The 24,215-nt window shown below is 62.2% G+C and overlaps 3 protein-coding genes across 3 annotated transcripts; 2 read left to right on the forward strand and 1 right to left on the reverse strand.

The window, feature by feature from the left end:
- The first annotated feature begins 3,161 nt into the window (after positions 1 to 3,161).
- On the forward strand, positions 3,162 to 11,611 carry PFKM (phosphofructokinase, muscle). Its single transcript, XM_032204930.1, has 23 exons — positions 3,162 to 3,479; positions 4,276 to 4,374; positions 5,120 to 5,193; positions 5,289 to 5,366; positions 5,604 to 5,793; positions 5,977 to 6,142; positions 6,226 to 6,270; positions 6,357 to 6,465; positions 6,930 to 7,025; positions 7,120 to 7,212; positions 7,311 to 7,436; positions 8,389 to 8,453; positions 8,625 to 8,688; positions 8,762 to 8,908; positions 9,159 to 9,229; positions 9,317 to 9,404; positions 9,502 to 9,654; positions 9,752 to 9,916; positions 10,664 to 10,725; positions 10,804 to 10,915; positions 11,017 to 11,116; positions 11,239 to 11,344; positions 11,464 to 11,611. The coding sequence occupies exons 1-23, from the start codon at positions 3,377 to 3,379 to the stop codon at positions 11,609 to 11,611; spliced, it is 2,460 nt and encodes an 819-aa protein (XP_032060821.1). The 5' UTR covers positions 3,162 to 3,376.
- A 2,845-nt stretch (positions 11,612 to 14,456) lies between these two features.
- LOC116500030 (zinc finger protein 853-like) lies at positions 14,457 to 17,757 on the forward strand. The gene is made up of 3 exons (XM_032204928.1): positions 14,457 to 14,593; positions 14,732 to 14,824; positions 16,977 to 17,757. Exons 2-3 carry the CDS (start codon positions 14,752 to 14,754, stop codon positions 17,537 to 17,539), a joined length of 636 nt encoding a protein of 211 aa, XP_032060819.1. The 5' UTR covers positions 14,457 to 14,593; positions 14,732 to 14,751; the 3' UTR covers positions 17,540 to 17,757.
- Positions 17,758 to 18,829: 1,072 nt separating this feature from the next.
- Positions 18,830 to 23,318, reverse strand: ARHGAP9 (Rho GTPase activating protein 9). Its single transcript, XM_032204706.1, has 13 exons — positions 23,115 to 23,318; positions 22,162 to 22,223; positions 21,494 to 21,581; positions 21,259 to 21,354; positions 20,909 to 21,007; positions 20,704 to 20,827; positions 20,508 to 20,621; positions 20,038 to 20,136; positions 19,879 to 19,956; positions 19,694 to 19,747; positions 19,468 to 19,602; positions 19,282 to 19,387; positions 18,830 to 19,010 (listed from the first exon to the last, which is right to left on the reverse strand). Exons 1-13 carry the CDS (start codon positions 23,316 to 23,318, stop codon positions 18,830 to 18,832), a joined length of 1,440 nt encoding a protein of 479 aa, XP_032060597.1.
- Positions 23,319 to 24,215: the final 897 nt, after the last annotated feature.

A 24,215-nucleotide genomic window follows, 5' to 3' on the forward strand; every position in this document is an offset into this window, starting at 1 on the left:
ACAAAGAAACAAACAAAAGCCTGCTGCTCAACAGCAGTTGGGAGAGCGAGAAACCCCCCCGCAGACACCAAAGTCAGTGCAGAAGGGAGGGGGAGGAGGAGCTCCAGGCACTGGAGCCGAAGCCCCCCTTGCGGCCGCTGGAGAGGCCCCTGGTGGAGCAGGCTGTTCCCCCCTCCCCGGTGCTTGGAAAACTGAACAAACACCACAGCAAATATGCAAATATACCATAACTTCTAGACTGTTACTTAGATAATGCCTACATCCTCTTTCCCTGCTCATTCAACTTCAAACAGCTCTGTTAAATATTACATGCCACACCTTTAACACCTTCAGCAACTCTTTTAACACTTCCTTTATCTTTTTCCAGCCTGTACTTTTCTAATACCAGCACCAAAGGCTCAGTCAGGGTCCAACTTAATTCCATACCTTTTCCCTCCAAGATACTGAAACAACATATCAATATAGCATATTTCATCCCATTTTCCTTCTTTCCTCCTTCTTCCACTCCAGATATTCCCATTCGAAGTGGCCAGCCTGGCCACACTTAAAACATCTTATCAAAGCCTGTCTCTGCTAGGACTCGGGCCACAACACAGGCAGCCCTCTTTGCCTGCCATTCCTTCATCTCTCTTCCTCTCCTTTCCATCCTGGCCCTGACTCCCCCTGAAGATTTTCTTCATCTTTCTCCAACCCTCTGCCTCACTACCCGCTGCACTGTCAATACCATTAGTTTTGATCTTTTTTTTTTTTTTTTTCTTTTTTTTTTTTTTTTTCCCTTCTTATCTCCCCTCCAGACACACCCCTCCAGGGCCTCCCGCAGGAGGGTCCCCCAGTGACTGTTCACTACATTCCCCCCACCTTCTGAAGCATTTTCTGCGTATTTTGCCAGGCTTTAATTACACAATGAACTTTCAAGAGACCTTGGGATACTGGGTCCTCAGGTCTCATCCCCAAGTACTTTCTCATTCTGACACTAAGTCTCTCATATAATTTCTGTGTTGCACACTATTATTATTCCAGCCAGGATTGGCAAGTGGGTATTTCTGCCCTGCCGGTATTACCCCTGGTCCTGGAGGATGAGCTCTTTCCCATTCTTGTATAGCAGCTCTCCTCCTGATCATTCACATTTCTTTCCCTGTAAACAACATACTTATAGACATAATTCCCTCCCCCAAGAGTATAAATCAGGTCGTAGGAACTGGTCTAATTGTTCAGCTAGGCTGTTGGGGTCCTTGAATAAAGACTTCCTCTCCTTAAAAAGTCCTAACCTCTCTGCTGGTAAGGAGGAGGGGGTAGTTCACCTAAGAGGATACACAGTTAGTGTTAGTACTGTTAGTATCAGGGAAGGCAAAATTCTCAACATATCTTCTACCTTGTTCTAATTCTTGCCAGAGCCTAGAGTACAATCCTTCTTTAGGGACAGTGTTAATTACAGTCCCTGTCTCCCTTCCCGGAGTGACTGCTGCTGCCACCAGTTCAATATTAAGATTATAGGGAGCATAACTTGGCTCCTTCTCTGAAAAAGGAATCTTATTGTTTACACATAAATTTAAAGCCTGAATTTTCATCAGACCCGTATTTTGGCCAAAATACTGCTGTTTCCTTAATTGATTCTTTTGTCCAGACTGATACACAATGTTTAACCTTTTTTTTTTTTTTTTTTTTTTTTTTTTTAATTACTTTTCTTTTACAATCCCTCTAATTTTGGGATTATGTTTCCAATTTCTTATCATTTTTCAGGAAGAACTATTAGTAGGCACTCCCCCAGGGATATCTCCCTGTCCCCTGGAACTCATATTTTCCCATTTTTCCTAACCCTCGCCAGTATGTGCTACAGAAATTTCCCTTCTGCAGTGTACCACACACCAACGTACTGAAAAATGGGGGTGTACCGCCAAGCACTTCCCCGTGCCAGCGTTACCGCACACCTATGAGTTTACCAGATTCCCTGGAACTCGTACTTCCCATCTTTCCTAACCCTCGCCAGTATGTGCTACAGAATTTTCCCTTCTGCAGTGCACCACACACCAACGTACTGAAAGATGGGGGTGTACCGCCAAGCACTTCCCCGTGCCAGCGTTACCGCACACCTGAGTTTACCAGATTCCCTGGTGTACTTCCAAGCACTTCCCCGTGCAAGGATTACCGTACACCAGATTCCCCTGGTGTAGTGCCAGCACTTCCCCGTGCAAGGGCTTACCATACACCAGATCACCCGACCCCCAAGGCAATACTTAATATTTCTTACCTTGGTCTGTGCACAGAGTTACCGGATCGATTCTTAAAAACCCGGAGTGCCTACCTTCTTCCTTTCCCCACTACTTCACGGATCCTGCCTCTTTAACCAGTCTCGGGCCCTCTGTCAGCTTTCCGCAGAACCGCCACCGTCGATGCACAGGACCGCTGAAATCAGCGGGGCATGCCTTCCTGCTGCTGCGGCGGTGGGGCTCCCCAGTAGGTGACTGGATCCCGGACGAGCCCCCAAATTGTGAGAAACACTCCGTAGCCAATAACTTAGGCTCAGGCGAGGATCTCAGTGAAGTAGTAATTTATTCGCGATTGCAATGGCGGGCGCCCCACAAGCAGGAGAGAGCGCATCTACTAGTTCCAAAACACAGTTTATATACCTTTTGATGGCAGGACCCTCCCCTGTTTCCCCACTGAGTGGGTAATCCAGATTCACAATCTATCTGATGCTTCACAAACAATGCATGGCCTTCAGTCGCCGGCCTGTTAAATTTCAAATTTCTTTTGACATTTTTACTGCTTGAAGTGGTAATGTTTCTTCACTTATCTGACTTGACTTGACACCGTGATTTTCACCTAATTGTCCTAAGGAGTCTGATTGTCTGCATTTTACAAGGTTGCCTGCTAAACTTTTCTTATCACTGTAAGCATATCTCAGTACCACATTCCCTCCTTCTAAACAATGTAACTCTGCAAAAACAACATTTCTATTCCCACAGGGCCATAGGGGCGGCCAGTGGGGGCTTATTGGGGGGGGGGGACCCTGGAGGGTGGAATCCATAGGGGGTCTGTGGGGGTCCATAGGGGGCAGCCAGTGGGGGTCTGGGGGGGGTCCTGGGGGGGGTGAGCACCCTATGGGGGAGCCCCCTGTGGAGCAGCGTCACCCTACGGGGTGGGGGGGGGGGAATCACACAGTCGATCCCGTTCCAAATTCCCCCCCCGCGGGAGATCCCCTTGCAGCCGATCCCATTACAGCCGGTCCCCGCGGCCGATCCCATTATAACCGATCCCGTTACAGCCGATCCCGTTACGGGCGGTCCCCGTGGCCGATCCCGTTACAGCCGATCCCCGGGGGTGATCCCATTACAGCCGTTACGGGTGATCCCGTTACCGCCGACCCCCCTGGGCCATGGGGGCTCTCCCCGAGCTCTCCCCCGAGGCTGCCCGGCTCCTGGCCTCGGCTGCGCTCGGCCTCGCTGCCCTCCTCGTCCTCCTCACCCTCCTGCCGCCAGGTCAGAGCCCTGGGACCAGTGAGGGACAGGGACTGGGACCAGTTAGGGAACAGAGCCCAGGACCAGTAAGGGAACAGGGACTGGGACCAGTGAGGAACAGGGACTGGGACCAGTGAGGAACAGGGACTGGGACCAGTGAGGAACAGGGACTGGGACCAGTGATTGAACAGCGACTGGGACCAGTGAGGGACAGCGACTGGCACCAGTAGGGGACAGGGACTGGGACCAGTAGGGAACAGAGCCTGGGACCAGTAAGGGAACAGGGACTGGGACCAGTTAGGGACAGAGACTGGGACAATGAAGGAGGTCAAACTGGGGTCAGCAGGGAATAGAGACTGGGACCAGTAAGGAGGGCAGCCAGGGACCAGTAAAGCAACAGAGGCTGGGACCAGCAGGACCCCTCCCCTGGGACACAACGCCCCCCTCCAACCCCAGACCCCCCCCCACGCCTCAGTTTCCCCCCAAACCTCCCCATTTTTACACCAGGCTGCAGCAAAAACAAAAACAAAACCCACCATTTTGCCATTTTGCATCAAAACAACCCCAGAGGTGGCCCTGGGGGGGCGGGGGGGGGGGTGTTGGGGACAACCCAGGGCCATGTCCCCCCCCCCCAGTGCCACCCCCGGGGCCGCCCCTCCCTCCCGGTGCCCGATTTAGGGGCTGACGCGGGGCTCGCTGTCACTTCGCCGCGTGACACCGGGGCCGCGCTCGGTGCCTCTCCGCCGCCACCGAGCCCCCCTCCCAGCCCCCAAAAGTTTGTTGTTTTTTTTTTTGCCCCATTTCCCTCTTTTTTCAGCCAAGAAGATGGCGCAGCCGCCGAAGGCCTGCGTGCACACGGAGAACCTGGGCGCCGGCAAAGCCATCGCCGTCCTCACCTCTGGGGGGGACGCGCAGGGTAAGGAAGGGATGGGACCCCCCAAAACCCACCCTGGTTGGGCTGTTTGGGGATAAAACAGGCTAAAATGGGGCAAAATGGGCTAAAATGGGGCTTGCGTGCGCCTGGCTCTTGGGGTTCGTTGCTTGTTGTATCCCCCAGGTGGTTTTTGGGGGGGTCTCCGCGGGCTGGTGGGGGACAGGAGGGTTTGGAGCTTGGGGGTGACACGGTAACGACCACCAAGAATGGTCTGCGATGACAATTTCCAGCCCTGATTTGGTGTGAATTATAGGAATTTGTGCTAATTGCCCCGCACGGGGACGCGAACACCCCGGAGCTGCCAGCAGCCCTGGTGGGGATGTCCCCGAGGTCCCCAAACCGGGGAAACGCAGAGCGGAGTGGCCGAGGGAAGGAAGCCAAAACCTGGGGGTTTCGGGCAGCAGGATGGCCCAAAACCACTCAGATTGAGCCCAATTTTGCTGTCTGCCCTCGAAGGGGGCCTCATTGAGGCCAGGGGGCTCTGCTTTGCCTCAGCGCCACCGCGGCGTGCCACCAGCTGTCCCCGACACCGGCGTCACGCGGCCCCGGCGCCGCTAAATGTCAGCGGGGCAAAAATAACCCGCAGCTGCGGGGCCGGGGGGGGGAGGAAAACAAACAGGGAGCTTTGCGAGATGAGGGCTATGGGGGGGGGGGGGACACACGGGGATGGCTTTAGGGCCCCCCCCCCCCCCCAGCCCCGGATTTGGGGACTCTCCTCTCCCCGCAGGCATGAACGCGGCCGTCCGCGCCGTGGTGCGCGTGGGCATTTACACGGGTGCCAAAGTCTACTTCGTGCACGAGGTTGGTGGCCCCCCCGCCCCCCTTTTACCCCCCCAAACCCCCACGGGGACCCCAAATCACCGCCGCTTCCCCCCCCCCCCCCCCATATTTTGCAGGGCTACCAGGGGCTGGTGGACGGCGGGGACAACATCAAGGAGGCCACCTGGGAGAGCGTCTCCATGATGCTGCAGCTGGTGAGCCGGGAAGGGGGGGACACCGGGGGGGGGACACAACACGGTTTTGCCCCCCCCCTTGACCTTCTCAGCTGTAACCCAACGCCACGGGGGCGAAGGGCCGAGCCCGAAAATAACCCGAAACCGGAGCCGCCCGCTGGCACCCGCGCGGCGGGGAGCACGGCGCCTGTTTTCGGGGTGCCGCTGCTTGTTTTTAACGACGATTTATCTTTTTTTGGGGGGGTGGGCGCCCCCCAGGGCGGCACGGTCATCGGCAGCGCCCGGTGCCAGGATTTTCGGACGCGTGAGGGGCGCCTGAAAGCCGCCCGCAACCTGGTGAAGCGCGGCATCACCAACCTCTGCGTCATCGGCGGCGATGGCAGCCTCACCGGCGCCGACACCTTCCGCGCCGAGTGGAGCAGCCTCCTGGCCGAGCTGCTGAAGACAGGTACGACCCCCCCCAAAAAAAAAATCCCCCTGGTTGTCTTCCAACACCTTCCTTTAAGCGCGTTTTGCACAAAAATGTGGTTTTTGCCACACCGGGATTTGGGCAGTTTTGCCCCAAATGGGTAGGGGGAGGCAGCGGGAAGGGGGGGTGTTGCCCCACACCCTCGCCACCCCGTTTTTTTAGGGGGGATCACGGCGGAGGAGGCGAAGAAGTCGAGCTACCTGAACATCGTGGGCATGGTGGGCTCCATCGACAACGATTTCTGCGGCACCGACATGACCATCGGCACCGACTCGGCGCTGCACCGCATCATGGAGATCGTGGACGCCATCACCACCACGGCCCAGAGGTGACACGGGGACGGCCCCGTCCCGTACCCAGGTCCCCCCTGCTCCTTCCCCGTGGTGTAACTTGGCCCCGCGTCTCTCGCAGCCACCAGCGGACGTTCGTGCTGGAAGTGATGGGTCGGCACTGCGGGTACGTCCCCACGCTGCCTCCGGGAGCTGGATCCCGATGAAAAATGGGGAAAATGCCCCAAACGGCCTCTTTTTCTGCCCCCACAGCTACCTGGCTCTCATCACCTCCCTGGCCTGCGGCGCTGACTGGGTCTTCATCCCCGAGTCCCCTCCCGAGGATGACTGGGAGGACCACTTGTGCCGGAGGCTGACAGAGGTAGGGTGGGGTCCAGGGGGGTGCCACCTGCCTGTCCCTGTCCCCATCCCTGTCCTCGTCCCCATCCGTATCTCTATCCCCATCCCAGTCCCCATCCTTGATCCCATTCCATACCTTTTTCTGTCCTTGTCCCCATCCCCATCCCTGTTTTATCCTTGTCCCTATCTACATCCCTGTTTTGTCCCCATCTCCATCCCTGTCCCTGTTTGGTCCCCATCCTTGTCCCCATCCCATCCCCCTTTCTGTCCCCAACCCCACCTCCATCCCCATTCCTATTTTGTCCCTGTCCCCATCCCATCCCTGTTCCTGTCCCCATCCCCATCTCCACATCCCCACCCCCATCCCTATTTTGTCTCCATCCCATCCCCATCCCTATCCCTATTTCGCCCCCATCTCTGTCCCCACCCCGCTCCATGTCCCCGTCCCCCTTCCTGTCCCCCTCCTCACCTCCACCTCTCCCCCAGACCCGCCTGGGCGGCTCGAGGCTGAACATCATCATCGTGGCCGAGGGTGCCATCGACAAGCACGGCAAGCCCATCACCTCCGACGACATCAAAAATGTAAGCGGGACGGTGGGAGCCCAATTTCTGCCCCCATTTTTGGTCCGGGGGGGGTCAGGCACCCCATCCCTGAGCCAAACCCTCCGTCTTGCAGCTGGTGGTGAAGCGTTTGGGCTATGACACCCGGGTCACCATCCTGGGCCACGTGCAGCGCGGCGGGACGCCCTCCGCCTTCGACCGTGTCCTGGTAGGTGGCTCCATCCCCCCGTCCTGTGCCGGTCCCAGCTGAACGGGGCCGTGGTGACGTCCCTGTCCCTGTCCCCAACCCCGTCCCTGTCCCCCCAGGGCAGCCGCATGGGCGTGGAAGCCGTCATGGCCCTGCTGGAGGCCACCCCCGAGACCCCCGCCTGCGTCGTCAGCCTCTCGGGCAACCAGGCCGTGCGCCTGCCCCTGATGGAGTGCGTGCAGGTGGTGAGTGCGGGGCAGGGACACGGAACAGCTCGGGCTGCTGCCATGCGAACCCACCCAGCACGGTGCAAACCCATCCACCACGATGTAAACCCATCCACCACGGTGCAAACCCACCCAGCACGGTGCAAACCCACCCAGCACGGTGCAAACCCATCCAGTGCATTGCAAACCCAGCCCATGCGGTGCAAATCCACGCGGTGTGCTTGCTACAACCCCCTCCAGTGTGATGTGAACCCGGCCAGCACGGTGCAAACCCACCACGTGCAGTGTGAAGTCGTGCAGTGTGCTGCAGACCTGGCTGGCATGGTGCAAACCCGGCTGGGTGTGCTGCAAACTGGCTGGTGCAGTGCAAATCCGTCTGGTAACGGGGCAAAAACTGACCAGCACGGTGCAAAACCAGCTGGCATGGTGCAAAACAACCCCTGGCATGGTGCAAATCCGTCTGGTATGGGGTAAAAACATCCAGCACGGTGCAAACCCGTTTGGCATGGTGCCAAAACATCCCTGGCACAGTGCAAACTCATCTGGTATGGGACAAAAACATCCAGCACAATGCAAACCCATCTGGTATGGTACAAAACTGTCCCTGGCATGGTGCAAACCTATGTGGTATGGGGCAAAACCCATCCCTGGCACAATGCAAACCCATCTGGCACAGCGCAAACGCATCTGGCATGGTGCAAAACCCACCCCTGGCATGGTGCAAACCCATCTGGTATGGGGTAAAAACATCCAGCAGAGTGCAAACCCATCTGGCATGGTGCAAACCCAGCCAGTGCTGTGCAAATCTGGCCAGAGTGATGCAAAACCGTCCCGTGTGGTGCAAACTCGGCCGGCACGATGCAAAACTCATCCAATGTGACACAAAACCCGGCCGGTGTGGCACAAACACATCAGCACGGCACAAACCAAGTGGGCACGGCACAAACCAGCCCATCTCTGCTCCCCGCAGACCAAAGACGTGACAACGGCGATGAACGAGAAGCGCTTCGATGATGCCCTGAAGCTGCGGGGCCGGTGAGCACCCACAGCACCCACAGCACCCACAGCACGTCCCTTGTGGGGCTCTGCCCATCCCCAGCGCTCCCTCAACTCTCCCTATTTTATTTCATTTTATTTCATTTTATTTCATTCCATTTCACTATTTCATGTCATTATTTCATATTTTTTTTCTTTTTCTTTTTGCAGGAGTTTCCAAAACAACTGGAACGTGTACAAGCTGCTGGCGCACATCCGCCCGCCCTCCACCAAGGTGAGGCGTTGAGGAGGGGGCGGCGGGGGGCACCCCGAACCCCCCCTAAAACCATCTCCTCGCCTCCCCCCAGAGTGGCTACACGCTGGCCGTGCTCAACGTGGGCGCCCCGGCCGCCGGCATGAACGCGGCCGTGCGCTCCACCGTGAGGATCGGCCTCATCCACGGGCACCGCATGCTGGCGGTGCACGACGGCTTCGAGGGGCTCGCTTTTGGGAAGGTGGGTGAGGAAATGGGGGGGGGAAAAGGGGTGCACGGGGAAAGGGGGTGCACGGGGGAAGGGTGCAGCCCCCAAACCTGCAGCCCCCAGGGATGGGGCTCCCCTTGCAGCCTTGCTCGGGGGTACCCCAATATTGATGCCCGACCTGCACGGTGAGGTCGGTGCGCCCCAAAACTCTCCTCCTCCTGCTTCTTCTCTCCCCCCCAACCCCCCAATTTTTGTGTTTGGCTTCCCCCCCCCACGCTGCCAGGTGGAAGAGATCAGCTGGGAGAGGGTCGGCGGCTGGACGGGGCTGGGTGGCTCCAAGCTGGGGACGAAGAGGTAACGCCGCCCCGCGCAAACCCGGGTGCGGGGGCCCGGGCAAAGCCCACCCCCGGAGGTTTTACTCCCCCCCAACACTTCGGCCAGGACCTTGCCCAAGAAATACTTCGAGGAAATCAGCGCCAACATCAGCAGCTTCGGCATCCACGGGCTGATCATCATCGGGGGCTTCGAGGTGAGCGGGGCGGTGCTGGGCCAGGGGTGGGGGGCAGCTCCTGACACCCATGCCCTCATTTTTGGCTGCCCCCCCCCTCCCCAAACTCCTTCCCAAGGCCTTCACGGGCAGCCTGGAGATGATGGAGGGCAGGGCCAAGTTCGAGGAGCTCTGCATCCCGCTCTGCGTCATCCCCGCCACCGTCTCCAACAACGTCCCTGGCTCTGACTTCAGCATCGGCGCCGACACCGCCCTCAACACCATCACCACGGTGCGGCACCCAGCCCCCCGCTTCCCCCCCGTTAATTAGTCGCCCCGTTAATTAGACGCCGCCCCCACCGTGGAAATGTTTTCTTGCTGCCCTGCAGACCTGCGACCGCATCAAGCAGTCGGCGGCGGGCACCAAGCGGCGCGTGTTCATCATCGAGACGATGGGCGGCTACTGCGGCTACCTGGCCACGCTGGCGGGGCTGGCGGGGGGCGCCGACGCCGCCTACATCTACGAGGAGCACTTCAACATCCGTGATCTGCAGGTGGGGGCCCCCCCCTGACACGCAGCACCCCCCTCCCATCCCCAGGGCACTGCAGCGGGGCCAGGGCTGCGCTCGTCCTCTTGGTGTGCCCCAAACGGAGCCTGGTTGGAGGGGTGGGGGCTGCCTCCATCCCTGTGTACCCCAAAACGGAGCATCATTTTAGGGATGGGGGGCTGCCTTTATCCCTGTATCCCCCCCCCCAAATTGATTGCCATTTTAGGGGTGGGGGCTGCATTTATCCTTGCCCACATCGCCCCCAATTAGAGCCTCATTTTAAGGGTGGGGGCTGCCTTGATCCCTGGGTACCCCAAAACAGAGCATCATTTTAGGGGTGGGGGCTGTCTTTATCCTTGCCCACATCGCCCCCAATCTGAGCCCCATTTTAGGGGTGGGGGCTGCCTTTATCCCTGCCCGTGTCCCCCCCAATCTGAGCCTCATTTTAGGGGTGTGGGTTGCATTTACCAATTCCTGTGTCTCCCAAAACTGAGCTTCCTTTTAGGGGTGGGGGCTGCCTTTATCCCTGTGTCCCCCCCAAATTGATTCCTATTCTAGGAGTGGGGGCTGCCTTTATCCTTGCTCACATCCCCCCCCCAAAACTGAGCCCCGTTTTAGGGCTGGGGGCTGCCTTCATCCCTGCTCACCCCCCCCCCCAGCCAAGCACCACCGCAGGGACAGGGCCACCCCATTAATCCCCCCCCCCATGCTTCCAACACCCACCTCCCACCCGGCTTTTCCTCACCCCCCCAGATCAACGTGGAGCATTTAACCGAAAAAATGAAGACGACGGTGAAACGAGGGCTGGTGCTCAGGTAAGGACGAGGCCGGGGGGGGGGGCCCCCATGCCCTCGAGCTGCCCCCCCTGAGCCTGGCCTCATCTCCTCGTGCAGGAACGAGCGCTGCAACGAGAACTACACCACCGACTTCATCTACAACCTCTACTCCGAGGAGGGGAAGGGCATCTTCGACTGCCGCAAGAACGTGCTGGGGCACATGCAGCAGGTACGGCTGTGCCCCAAACCCCCCCACGAGGGGCTGGAGCCCCCCCCCGGGATGCAGTTCTCCCTGCTCTGCCCCATCACCCGGTGCCGTTTGTCCCGCAGGGCGGCACCCCGACCCCCTTCGACAGGAATTTCGGCACTAAAATGGGCGCCAAGGCGGTGGCTTGGATCACCGGGAAGATCAAGGAGTGCTCCCGGCACGGTGGGTCCTGAGGAGGGGGGGTCCCGGGCATCAGAAATAAACCAAACCCCCCTGAACACGTGCTCGGGGGTCTCGGGGAGGGGGGGGCGAGGTGCTGAGGCTGCTGCTGCCCCTCCTCACAGGTCGCATCTTCGCCAACACGGCCGACTCGGCCTGCCTGCTGGGCATGCGCAAGCGCAGCCTCGTCTTCCAGCCCGTCGCCGAGCTCAAGGAGCAGACAGATTTCGAGTAGGTGCCCCCCCCAAACCCCCCCGGGGCTGGGGAGGAGGAGGAGGAGGATGACGATGAGGAAGGCTGCGGGCTGGGAGTGCAGCTGGGGGCTCACGCCGCCCTCTCCCCCCTCGCAGGCACCGCATCCCCAAGGAGCAGTGGTGGCTGAAGCTGCGCCCCATCCTGAAGATCCTGGCCAAGTACAACATCGAGCTGGACACCTCGGAGAAGGCGCACCTGGAGCACGTCAGGCAGAAGAGGATCTCCCTCGAATCCAACATCTGAGGGGCGACCGGGGGCCCTGCGCAGCTTTCCCTCAGCTGTGGGGGGGGGGGGGGGGGGGGGCGTCCTCGGGGTAAATTCGGGCTGGGTGAGACCCGGTTGTGTGTTTCGTGGGCTGTGTGAGCAGAGCGGCGCTTCCCCAGCGGCGGGGAGAGCGAGGGCTGTGCCCCACGGGGAGCTCTTTAGTTCTGAATTCCCAATTAAGACGCTTCAATAAAACTGGCACCGCTCACGGCGGCGGCAAACTCACCCATGGGCGGAGGGAAACGCGGCACCCTCGTGACTCCCACCCCTTGCTCGACCCCACAGCCGTGTTCCCAGCACGGCGGGGAGGAATTAAAGCCCTAAAATCTTCTTTTTTCCCCCCACGTTTCTCCCATTGCAGCCAGCACCCAGGTTTACCTTCCTCACCCCACCCCATGTGCGCGTTGCAGCTCTCCCGGAGGATCCCCGGCCGCCGACGCGGTGCCAAAACCGTGCCCCACCCCGGGAAACCCCCCGAGGAGAGCAGGGCACCCCCCTTACCCCCCCGGCCATCGACACAAACCTCCTCCAGGCCTTGCGAGGAGCCGTTTATTTCTGTACACACAAGCTGGGGACGCGGTGGGCTGGGGGCGGGCAGCGGCTCCGGGGGGGGGTTTCGCCCCTCACCCACCGTCGGGAGCGAGAGGCAGCGACCCGGGGAGCTGCTGCCAGCGCCTCCGCGCGCACGCGGTACAAAAACACACACAAATAAAACCAGGCACGAGGCGGGGAGGGGGCAGCGCAGAACCAAACCGAGAGCTCTGATGGCAGAGGGGAGCCAAAACCTCTTGCTCGGGAGAGTTTGGTGCCCGGAGCGGAGCCATTCTGGACGGCAGGGAAATGTTTTCTTCTTTTGCAGGAATTGTGGCCAAATTTCCGGGGGGAGAGCAGCGAGTGCTGGGCCCCAGTGACATGGGGACACCAGGCCCTGGTCGTGGGGGCCTCCTCCCCTCGCTGGCCTCGCGTCCCACAAAGGTTTCTCGCTCCTGCGGGTGCTGTGCTCCCTCCAGCTCCCCTCCTTCTGCCCCTAACGCGCCGTTACGTCTTAAAACTCAGGGGGACGGGGGTGAACAAAGCTGCCCCGGGTGCCCAGGGGGCGCCCCGGGTGCTGTGCGCGGTGAGGAGGGCGCTCGCCCCATGGGGCTGCGGGCTTGAGGTGTGTGATCACCCACCAGGCCTCTCCTTGCCCTGCAGCGCCTCTAGTCCTTCCCAAGGGGGAGACTCCGCCCGGAAAGCCTCGCTTTGCCCGCCACAGAACAAAAAAACACAAAAAAAAAAACCACCAAAAGAAGGACCAGGTTAATCCAGCGGCCGCGACGGCTTCGCCATCTGTTAGAGGGAGGCTCGAGCTTCCTCGCCCGGCTGAAAACACAGCGCAGGAGCTCGCCAGGAGCAAGCGTGGCAGGCGCAGAGAGGAGCACGGAGCCTTTCGGAGCGTCCCCGCTGCTCGCCCAGCACCCACGGGTGCTCAAAATCGCTGCTCCGGGCGCCTAGCTGAGGAGCAGCACGTACTCCTTCAGGCAGGTGGGCAGGGGCAGCTGCTCCACGGCCTCGGGCAGGAAACGCACGCCCAGGCTGCGGCGCACAGCGTAACGCGAGAGCGTCTGCAGCGTGCCGGGGGCCGAGCAGAGCAGGGTGAGCTTCTGGCAGAGCTGCTGGTCCGCCGCCACCCGGAAGTGGAAAGCGGCGGTGGTGGCGCATGCGCGGAGGACTCACCGGCCTCGCCCCGCTCGCCTCTCCGCCAATCAGCGAGCGGCGCCCTCCCGGAAGCCCCGCCCTCTCAGCGGGCTCGTCCCCGCTCGGCGCTTTTAACCAATCGGTAAGCTCGGCGGAGGGTAAGCCCCGCCCTCGTGGTGGCTCTCAGCCAATCCGCTGCCGCCGGGCTCGGCTAGGGCCGCCGGGGCCCCGGCTGGGGGGGTTCGGGGGGGGCGGGGGCGCTGGGACGGGACCGGGCGGGGGGGGGCACGGGGAGGGGGGGCGGAAGGAGCCCCCCCACCCCCGGGCTGCGGGGCACTGGGATGTACTGGGATATACTGGGATGGACTGGGACGTACTGGGGGCACTGGGAGGCACTGGGATATACTGGGATGTACTGGGACATGCTGGGGGCACTGGGACGTACTGGGATGTGCTGGGAGAACTAGGATGTACTGGGAGGCACTGGGATGTGCTGGGACATACTGGAGGCACTAGGATGTGCAGGGAGCACTGGGATATACTGGGATATGGTGGGGGCACTGGGACGTGCTGGGATATGCTGGGGGCACTGGGATGTGCTGGGGGCACTGGGACTCACTGGGTACACTGGGACGTACTGGGAAGCACTGGGTATACTGGGACACACTGGGTGCGCTGAGATGCACTAGGACACACTGGGATGTGCTGGGAGGCAATGGATATACTGGGGACGCTGGGAGGCACTGGGACTTACTGGGAGGCACTGAGTATACTGGGATGCACTGGGACACACTGGATGTACTGGGAGGCACTGGGTACACTGGGACACACTGGGAGCACTGAGTATATACAGGGATGCACTGGGACACGCTGGATGTACTGGAAAGCACTGGATGTACTGGGAGGCACTGGGTGCACTGGATGTACTGGAAAGCACTGGGTGCACTGGGACACACTGGGACACCCCCACCAGCCCCATCCAGCTGCAGACACGGGGGGGTGGGTGGGTGCAGACCCCCCCCCAGCACCCCCTGCACCCCCCCACATCCATCCCACCCAAGGGGGGGGGTCCCCATCTCCCCCCATTCACCCCCCCGGTGGGGGTCCCCCCTTTGTCCCCGCCCCCCCCGCGGCTGGAGGGGTCCCGTCCCCCGGTCCCCACGGCCGGGTGGGTTTGATTTGGGGGGGGGGCGATGTGAGGGAGGGGGGGGCAGGAGCTGCGCCATCGCGGGGGCCGAGCGGGAGGCCCCGCCGCTGCCGCCCCCCCCCCCACGCCAGGCCCCGGTGAGTCTTTATTTTTTTTTGGGGGGGGGGGCAGCGATGGTTACGATGAGTTTGTATTTTGGGGGGGGGGGTCCGGTGGTCTCCCCCCCCCCCGCGGCCACCCCATTTCTTTGCTTGTTTCCCCCCCCCCCCCACCAGCGTTTCCCTATCGGAGCGTGATGGACGCCGAGGGGGGGCCGTCAGCCCGGGACCCCCCCCAGGACCCCGAGACCCCCGAGGGCACGGCCGCAGGTGAGCCCCCCCCCACCCGCCCCCCGACCCCAAAATCCCCCCCCCCCCCGTAGCGTGGGGATGGTCCCGTATTAGGGGGGGGGGCACGGGTGAGCGGGGAGCGGGGGGGTTGGGGGGAGATGGGGGGGGGTTGGGAGGGGGATGCTGCGATTCTACAGCGTGGGGGTGTCGCCATCCCATAATATGGGGGCATTCTGATTCGTTGGGGGGGGTAAAAGGAGGGCAGGGGTGCCCCCATCCCATAATATTGGCGTGGCTCAATCGAAGGGTGAGGGGGTGTCCTGGTTTGGGGGGGCACCCTCAGCCCATAATATGGGGGTGTCCTGATTTGGGGGGGCGAAACAGGGGTGCCTCCATCCCATAATAGGGCAATGTCTCAGTCCCACAGCATGGGGGTGTCCCGATCCTAGGGTGTGGGGATGCCCCGTCCCCATTTCATTGGGATACCCCAAATCTGGGGTATGGGGGTGCCCCGATCCCAAGGTATGGGGGTGTCCCGGTCCCTTGGCACAGGGATACCCCAAATCTGGGGTATGGGGGGTGCCCAAAACCAGGGGTGTGGGGATGCCCTGTCCCCATTTCATGGGGACACCCCGAATGTGGGGTATGGGGATGCCCCAATCTCAAAGTATTGGGGTGCCCTGATTCCTTGGCACAGGGATACCCAAAAACTGGGGTATGGAGGTGCCCTGATCCCAGGCAGTGGGGGTGCCCCAATTCCTTGGCACAGGGGTGCCCCAATCCCACTTTATGGGGGTACTCTGATCCTAGGGTAAGGGGTTTCCTCGGTCCCTTGGCACAGGGATACCCCAAAATGGGGTATGGGGGTGCCCCAGACCCAGGGTGTGGGGATGCCCCGTCCCCATTTCGTGGGGATGCCCCAAATCTGGGGTATGGGGGTGTCCCGGTCTCTTTGCACAGGGATACCCCAAATCTGGGGTGTGGGGAAGCCCTGATTCCTTGGCACAGGGATACCCCAAATCTGGGGTGCCCTGATCCCAGGGTATGGGGGTGTCCCAATTCTGGGGTGCAGGGGATGCCCCAGCCCATCAGAACAGGGGTGCCCCATCCCTACGGCACGGGGGTGCCCTAACCCCACAGCACAGGGACGCCCTGATTTTGGGGTGCAGCAGAGCCCTGCTCCTGCCCCATGGGGTTTCCCGGGACCCCAACTCCAGGAATTTGGGCTCCGGGGTCCCCCTCGACGGTGCCACCCCCACGCCTGTCCCTACCTGGGGATGCGCTGTCCCCGTCCCACACCCCAGGCCTGTCCGGGGGGGGGCACCCTCTGCACCCCAATTCCAGCCTCAGGGGGCTGGTGGGGGTGTCCAGTGGGGTGTCAGCGCTGTCCCCAAAGTGGGGAGGGGGCAGAGGGGCCAGGGAAGGGGGGACAGAGGGGGTGGGGAAGGGGAAAGGTTTGGAGAAGGTGGGAAGGGGGATGGAGAGGATGAAGGGGCTGAAGGGGTGAAGACGGTGGAAATGGGATGGGGAAGGGGCTGAGAGGATGGGAAAGGGGTCAAGGGGTTGGGGAAGGGGTCAAGGGGATGGGAAAGGAGTCAAGAAAATGGGGAAGGGGTCAAGGAGATGGGGAGAGGGTCAAGGGGAGGGGAAAGGGGATGGGGAAGGGGTCAGGGGATGGGGAAGGTGCAAAGGGGTGGAGAAGGTTGGAAAGGGGCTGGGGAATGAAGGGACCGAAGGGGTGAAGAAGGTGGAAATGGGATGGGGAAGGGACCGAGGGGATGGGAAGGGCCCAAAGGGATGGGAGAGGGGTCAAGGGGATGGGAAGGGGCCAAGAGGGTGGAGAAGGTGGAAAAGGGACGGGGCAGATGGAAAAGGTCTGGGGTAGGGACAGGGGCTGGGGAAGAGGTCGGGGAGATGAAGGAGGTGGAAGAGGGGCAGAAAAGGGGAAGAGGGGATGGAGAAGGTGGGAGAGGGCTGGGGAGGGGATGGAGAGGATGAAGAGGGGGTGAAGAAGGGGATGGGGAAGGGGCTGGTGGCTGGAGAAGGTACAAAAGGACGGAGAAGGTGGGAGAGGGCTGGAGCAGATGGAGAAACAGGAGGGTGCAAAAGGGATGGGGAAGGGGCAGAGGGGTCGTGGTGCCCCCCGCCTGCCCTGCGCCCCCACCGGTGCCCAGCTCCGCTCTCCCTGCAGCCCTCCCCGGCAGCGAGACCCCCGGGTGCCCGGCGGCGAGGCGGCGGCGGAAGGCACCCGCCCGGCCCCGGGGCAAGGCGTCGGGGGGCTCGCGGGGTTTGGGACCCCTGGAGGAGCTGCTGGGGCTGCGGGGGGGCCGCCTGCGCCCCACCATCTGCGGCGAGTGCGGCAAGGGCTTCAGCCGCAGCTCGGACCTGGCGCGGCACCAGGTGACGCACACGGGCGAGAAGCCCTACACCTGCGGCGCCTGCGGGAAGGGTTTCAGCCAGAACTCCAACCTGGCCACCCACCGGCGCATCCACACCGGCGAGAAGCCCTACGGCTGCGGGGCCTGCGGCAAACGCTTCAGCGAGAGCTCGGCGCTCGTCCAGCACCAGCGCACGCACACCGGGGAGAAGCCCTACCGCTGCGGGGAGTGCGGCAAGCGCTTCAGCGTCTCCTCCAACCTCATCCGCCACCGGCGCACCCACACCGGCGAGAAGCCCCACGGCTGCCCCGATTGCGGCGAGGGGTTTCGCCATAAATCCCAGCTCCGCCGGCACCAGAAGCTCCACGCCGCGTGACGGGGACCCTGGCGCAAGGGGACGAGGAGCGGTGGCGCTACCGGTGCCGATGCTCGGCCAGGATGGGGACCATAAGGGATGGGATGGGGGTTGGGGATGCGTGGCACCCATGCGCCCAGCCCCGGTGCACCCAAAATCCCCAGGACTGGCCTCAAAAGCCAGGCTGAGGAGGCGCTGTGGGGCCGCAACCTGGATCAATAAAAGGTCCCGGTGCCGAATCGCTCGCCCAACGTCTTCCCCAAGTGCCCCCGGGCAGTGCGGGCTGGGTTTTGGGGCCCCCACCGCTGCCACCCCGCTTTGTGCGGCCCCCACCACCATAACACTAAATAGGACCCTAAGGAACACAAACATTGACAGGTTCTCCCATTAAAAATGCTCCCAATGGAAGCCTTTGGGTACACCTTAACTCCCCAGGGGAGCCTTTACACAACCCCACACTCAACAGGACTCTGCGCCTTCTCTCCTTCCAAACAACCCTAAACATAAATGTGACTATAACACTCGACCTTAACTAGGACCCTAAAAAATGCCTACGTCGCCACTTTCTCCCATCAAAAAGTGCTCCCATAAGAAGCCTTTGGGTAGACCTGAATTCCCTTTGGGAGCCTTTATGCAACCTCCCACACGACAGGACTCTGCTTTCTCTCTTTCCAAACAATCCTAAACGTAACACTAAACCTTACCCTAATTAGGACCCTACAAAAACTGACGTTTCCAGTTTCTCCCATCAAAAAGTGCTCCCAATGGAAGCCTTTGGGAAGACCTGAACTCCCTTAGGGAGCCTTTAGGCAACCCCACTCTGCGCTTTCCCTCTTTCCAAACAACCACGCCATGCCACTCGGCATCCTGCAGGCCCCCTGGCCCCCCAGGCCCCCCCCAGAGGAACACACACCAGGCACAGCCTGACCCTGCCCTGGTGGTAACTGAGCCACCAGGGCCAGGGCACTCTCCTGGTGGGTCTGACGGTGACAGATACGTTTTTAATCAGTGGTGGAAGTGAATCAATGTCGTAACAGCCTTGGGGAGGCATAGGGGGCATGGCAGAGTGCAGCAGGAAGGGAAGTTTGGGGCTGCCGTATTCCCTAGAGCACGAAGAGGGGGCTCCAGGGGTCTTCTCTGGGAAAGGAACGGGAAGAGGGCAGCTCCTGGAGCTGCAGGACCCCAACCCTGATCCGAGCATTCCCAGGGAAGATGCCTGCTTACTGCAGAGTCCACGGTACACAGGGCAGGAAGGGGCAACGGCAGCTGAGCTACCTGTGCCCGGTTTGGGGGGGGGGGGGGGGAACAGGCTCAAGGAGGGGTGGGGAAGATGCGGTCGAAGTGTGCCAGCAGCAGCTCCACGGCCTGGTTCTGCTGGGACATGCCCACGGCCAGGCTGCCGGGCTCCCGCTCTGGGCGCAGCAGCGTTGGCCCGAACACGATGCCGATGTTCTGGCGCGTCATGAGGTTGACGTCTGCCCGCTCCATCACCCTGGGAACGCCCGAAATTCAGGGAGAGGTGCCTCATGCAGCCCACCTAGCCCCCCCCATTCTCCCTCTGTTGTCCTTGGGGTCTTGTCCACCACGGCTCCATCGCTCTGATGGCGTGCCCTAATCCCTCATCCCACCCCATGGGGACCACCCCGTCCCTCCCCAGCTCAGCCCCTGTGATCCTCATAATGCAAACCTTCAGACACCCCATACCCTGAACCCTCTGTGGGGAATCCCCAAGCCCACCCCCAGCCCGGCAGCAGCCCCCTTACCGGCAGAGGTGGGCCACGAGGTAGCGCAGGGTGGCATAGTTGGGGGGGGGCAGGCTCTGCACCAGCTCAGCCACCCGCTGCACCTGCTCCTGGGGGTCCGGCAGCTCTGGGGGAGACACAGGGGTCAGACATCACGCCCCCCCCCCGAGATCCCACAGCCTGGGGAGCCTGTGGGGAGGCACTTACTGATGGCTTCAATGAAGGGGTTGAAGAGCTCGTAAGGCACGAGGGGTTCGGGTAGCTCGCGAAAGAAAAGCTTGAGGGCACCGGTCACCACGTGGATGTCGCTCCACTCAGGGTCCTCCAGGCTGAACCGCTCCTCTGGGGGGGAAATGGGGAGGCTCAGCCTTTGCCCGGGCCACCACGGTCCCAACACCACCAGGGCAACCTCGGCACAGCCACCCCGGCTCACCTTGGCACAGCTGCTCGGGGAAGACGTAGCGCCCATCCGAGGTCACAGCTCGTTCTGCAGAGATCAAAGGGTATTTGGGGTGTGTTGGGGACAGGGATGGATGGTCACCTCCCCCCTGTCTGTGTGTGTGTTCTCCAGCACAGCCCCCTTGCCCCCGCCCAGCTGGTGCCCCCTCATCCCCTCACCCTGGTCGACGGCAAAGCGCAGCTTCTGGATCACGGACAGGTTCCCGTTGATCCGGTAAATCCCATCGACGTCAAGGCCTGGGGACAACGATGGGGTGAGACAAAGCAGGTGGCCCTGTGCTAACTGGGGGGGGAGCTGTGCCCCCCCGGGGTACCGACCTCGCTCCTCAACAGCCTCCACGCAGAGCCGGACGAAGCGGGGCACCGTGGTGTTCTCCCGCTGGCACAGGGCTTCCAGGCGGCACCCGAACACCTGGTCTGGGACAAGGCAGTGCTGGGGCAAACTGGGAGCGGAGGGAATGGGGTTTGGGGACTGGGGCTGGGGGGGGGGAAGCAGGGAATTAGGGAGACTGCCAGCAAGGGCAGGGAGGGGCACCAGGAATGGGGTAAGTCACTGAGGTCAGAAAGCGGCGCTGGGATGGGAGACACCAAGTCCAGTTGGGACTGGTGGGGGCACGGGGACTTGGGGTGGGGATGGGGGCAGTGGGACAACTGGGGACCAGCATCCAAATCTCACTCTTACAACCTCGCCTCCCGCTTTCGAGTGCAAAGGGGGTATGTGGAAGGGTTTGGGGGGTTCCAAGGGTGCAGTGGGATTTAGGGGAGGTCCCAGAGCTGGGGATCCCCACCTCGAATGAGCCCCTTCTCCTGCAGGCTCTGGAGCGGGGGCCGTTTGATGATGAAGCGCCTCAGCCTGCTCTTCACCCGTTTCTTCTCCGAGCTGTCAGGAGCAGGGGGGGTACCTGGAGGCAGAGCAGGCCTGGGGGGATCACCACAGCCCCGAACCCTAACCCTAAGCCTGCCACCCTCAATCCCCAGCCCTACCTGGGGACCTGGTCCCCTCGGTGACCCAGGGCGCCTCATCCTCGTCCCCGCTGAGCTCCCCCAGGTCCCTGCTGGGTATGTGGCGCAGCCACCCGAAAGGCACATCCATGGGGTTCTCCAGGTCCTGGTGGTGATGGGGAGGGTCAGCAGCGAAAGGCAGAGCTGTGGGCGACCACCGGGCAGCCCCCGTCCCCCAGGCACTCACCAGCCGGTGGATTACGTCCCGTATAGCCCGGGCCCACTCGTGGATCGTGGCCTCGTGGTCTGACTGCAGCAGGAACTCATTACCTGTCACCGTGCGGAGCTGGGGAGGTAGCAGGACGTGGGAGAGGGGCAACGAACCCAGGGGAACCCAGAGCCTCCCACCCTGCCCTAAACAGGGGCTCCTGGGGTGCCCCCAACCCAACTGGGGGTCTCCGTGGCCCCGGCTGAAGTGGCAACCCGTGGCCCATTCTGGGGCATGTTTTAGGGGTCCCCTTGTCCGAGAGGGCATCGCTGTAAGGTCTGTGTGTTTTCGGGGAGCCTGTTGTGCATTTAGGGTCCCGCTGCACTCACGTGGATGACGTTCTTCTTGCTGGAGAGGTGGCGGGCCCAGTCCAACGCAGCCCCTCGCAAATCCACGCTGCTCTCGGGGCGGCTGCTGGCAGGGCACTGCGGGGCAGGGGGGGTCAGGGGTACCCCGTGTCTCCACAGCCCCCACCCCTGCTGTCCCCACTGTCCCCCCGTGCCTCCCATTGCCTTGGCAGCCCCCCAGCTCCCCCCCCCCAGCTCCTGCGTGCCCCCAACTCACCCAGGTGGCGGGTGCCGGGCCCTTGGGCTCCTTGTAGAAGACGAGGCTGTTCCTGGCCAGCACCACCCAGCAGACCCCCCAGCTCTTCCTGGGGGCAGTGGGCGAGGGGCACCTCACCAGGGCTGGGGGCAGGCTCGGTGCCCCCCTCCCCAGTAGAGGGTCTCTCCATGGGCCTCCAGCGCTCTTTGATCACTCTTGCCCCAGATTCCCCCCCCCCCCATCCTGGCACAGCCAAAATCACACTTTTTTTACCCAGGACATTGCGTGCCTGAAGCTGTAGAGCCCCCCCCTCACCCCCCAGGTATGGCACAGCCCCTCCAGCCTGGCATAAACTCCCCACCCCAGCTCGCACAGTCCCCGTCCATCCAAATGGGGATCCCTTCTCCCCCCAAATCCGGCATGGACCCACAGCCTGACACAGCCCCCCCATCTTAATACAGACCTCTGCAAGGCTGCACAGTCCCTTCTGCTTTACCAGAGGACCCCTCTGCCCTGGCAAAGCCCCCCCATGCCCTGACACCTCCCCTTAATTAATGAGAGCCCCCCCGCCCTGTGGTGAACCCCACCTTAACCCCTGATTAAGCACCCCATGAGCTCCCCAACCCCAGTCCCCCTTCCACCAGGACCCCCCCATCCTGGGGCAACATCCCACCTACCCCAGCCCTCACCTGAGCTTCCTGCCCCCCTCAGCGATCTTGGTCCTGTTGAGCTGCCCGGCCTTCTGCACCTCCTGCGGGAGCACAGCCCCACGCAGTCAGCGCTGCCCCCGCTGCCCCCGCTGCCCCCAGCCCCCCCGGCCCCAGGGTAACTCACAGTGGGTAATTCAGGGCTGCAAGGAGGGGGCTTGGCGGGGGCCTGGGGGGGCAGCGAGGTGGCTGCGCAATCCTCCTGGCCGTGCTGGGCTCGGGGCTGGCCATGGATCACCTGCGGGGAGATGGTGAGAGCCCCAGATACCTGCCAGGCTCTGGGTGCTGCTCCTGTTTCCCATCCACGCTGCCTCAACGCCCCCCCTGCCCAGCCCGGTGCCCCCCGTCCTCCTCCTTTCCCTCCCACCCCGTCCCCGTGCCCGCACCCCGTGGCTCACGGTGCCGCCGCTGTCCGGGGAGCTCTGGTGTGCCGGGCTCCTGGGGCGCTCCGCAGCAGGGCTCTGGTCCTGTGCACGATGGAGGGGACACGGCTCAGCCTTGGGGAACGGCACGGCTGGAGACCCGCGAGCCGGGGCTCCCCACGGCAATTAACACGAGTGTTAATTGCCAGCAGCACGGTGGGGCCATGCCAGGGATGTGGGTGGGTACGGAGAGGGTTTGGGGAGGCATCGGGAGAGGTGCGGGGGGCAGTGGTGGGGCCACAGGGGAAGGGTGGGAATGAAGATATAGGATTTAGGATATAAGATATAGGATATAGGATGTAGGATATAGGATATAGGATATAGGATAATGGGAGAGCATCAGGGGGTCACAGGAACCATTGTGGGGGAGAGATGGAAGAGGATGGGTGGGCATTGGTGGAGGCACAGAGGGCACGGGGAAGGATGCTGGTAGGGAAATGGAGCACGTAGGGGTGCACGGAGGGGTGGGGGCGTGTAAACCCAGCCATTTGGGGTGCTGCCCCCCATGCCCACCGCCTCCCGGTGCCGCCGGGGGGGTTTCCAGGAGGTCACGCCCGTCTGGGGGTTGTAGAAGAAGCAGCGACCGGTGCTGGGGTCCTGGTGACGTTCCCAGGCCCCCAAAACCTGGAGGGGGGCCCCAGCTGGCACGGGGGGCTCTGCTTGGCCCCCCGCCCGCTGCAGCTCCTCGAAGTTGCAGTAGATGGGGGGGGTCACCATACCAGCTCCGGGCAGGGGCACCTGTGCAGAACAGACCCTCACCTTGACACTTGCCCTGTCCTGGGGGCTTAACCCCTGCACCCCAACCCTCTACAACACCCCCAGCCCCAGGAGCCCCCCCCCCCAGCAGCAGCACCCCCTCGCCTTGCCCTTCTGCCATGCCCCCAGCCCCACGCCGTGCCCCCCACATCACACCCCAAAACCTGCACCATGCCCAGCGCAGGTCAGGGTTTTGCAATCACCTCCCCGCAGACATTTCCCCTGCTGTGTCCCCCCCCCCCCTGGCATCTGTGCCCTGTGTCCCCCCCCCCCCCAGGCCTGATGCCTCTCTCCCACCTGATGCCCGCAGCAGCGCAGCCCCGGCCCTTGAGCCCTGCTGCGGGCAGCACGGCCCCCCCCGGACACCCCCCCCCCCACTGCACTTCCTCCGCTGCCCCCACCGAGATGAGGAAGCGGTGGCAGCGGGGGCGGGGTTGGAGGGTGCTGGGGTGCAGGGGGGGGGTGCGTAGGGTGCGGTCCAGCGAGGTTCAGGGTGCAGGCAGGAGGTGCAGGGGTGTGGAAGGTGGGTTCATGGATTTTTTTTTGATTTTTTTTTTTGGGGGGGGGGGGGCAGGAACAAGGGGGGCAGGTGCTCCGAGAGGGACAGGGCTGGAGGCTGCCCTCGGAGAGCCCCCCTCACTCCCCACTTACCCCAGTGCCCTGGGCCAGCAGCTCCTGCTGGGATTGGGATGGTGGCGGGGCTGGGGGGCCAGGCAGGGCCCCCCCCGCCAGCTGGCTGGTGCTGACGCTGCGGCCCACGGGGCGCAGGGGTCCGCTGGCCTCCCGGGGAGGGGCAGAGGGGGGGCCACACAGGTTCTCCACTGAGTGGTACTTGGACAGCAAGCCTGGAGGAAGAGA

This window comes from Aythya fuligula, chromosome 29, assembly GCF_009819795.1.
Source record: "Aythya fuligula isolate bAytFul2 chromosome 29, bAytFul2.pri, whole genome shotgun sequence".
Classification (NCBI taxonomy): domain Eukaryota; kingdom Metazoa; phylum Chordata; class Aves; order Anseriformes; family Anatidae; genus Aythya; species Aythya fuligula.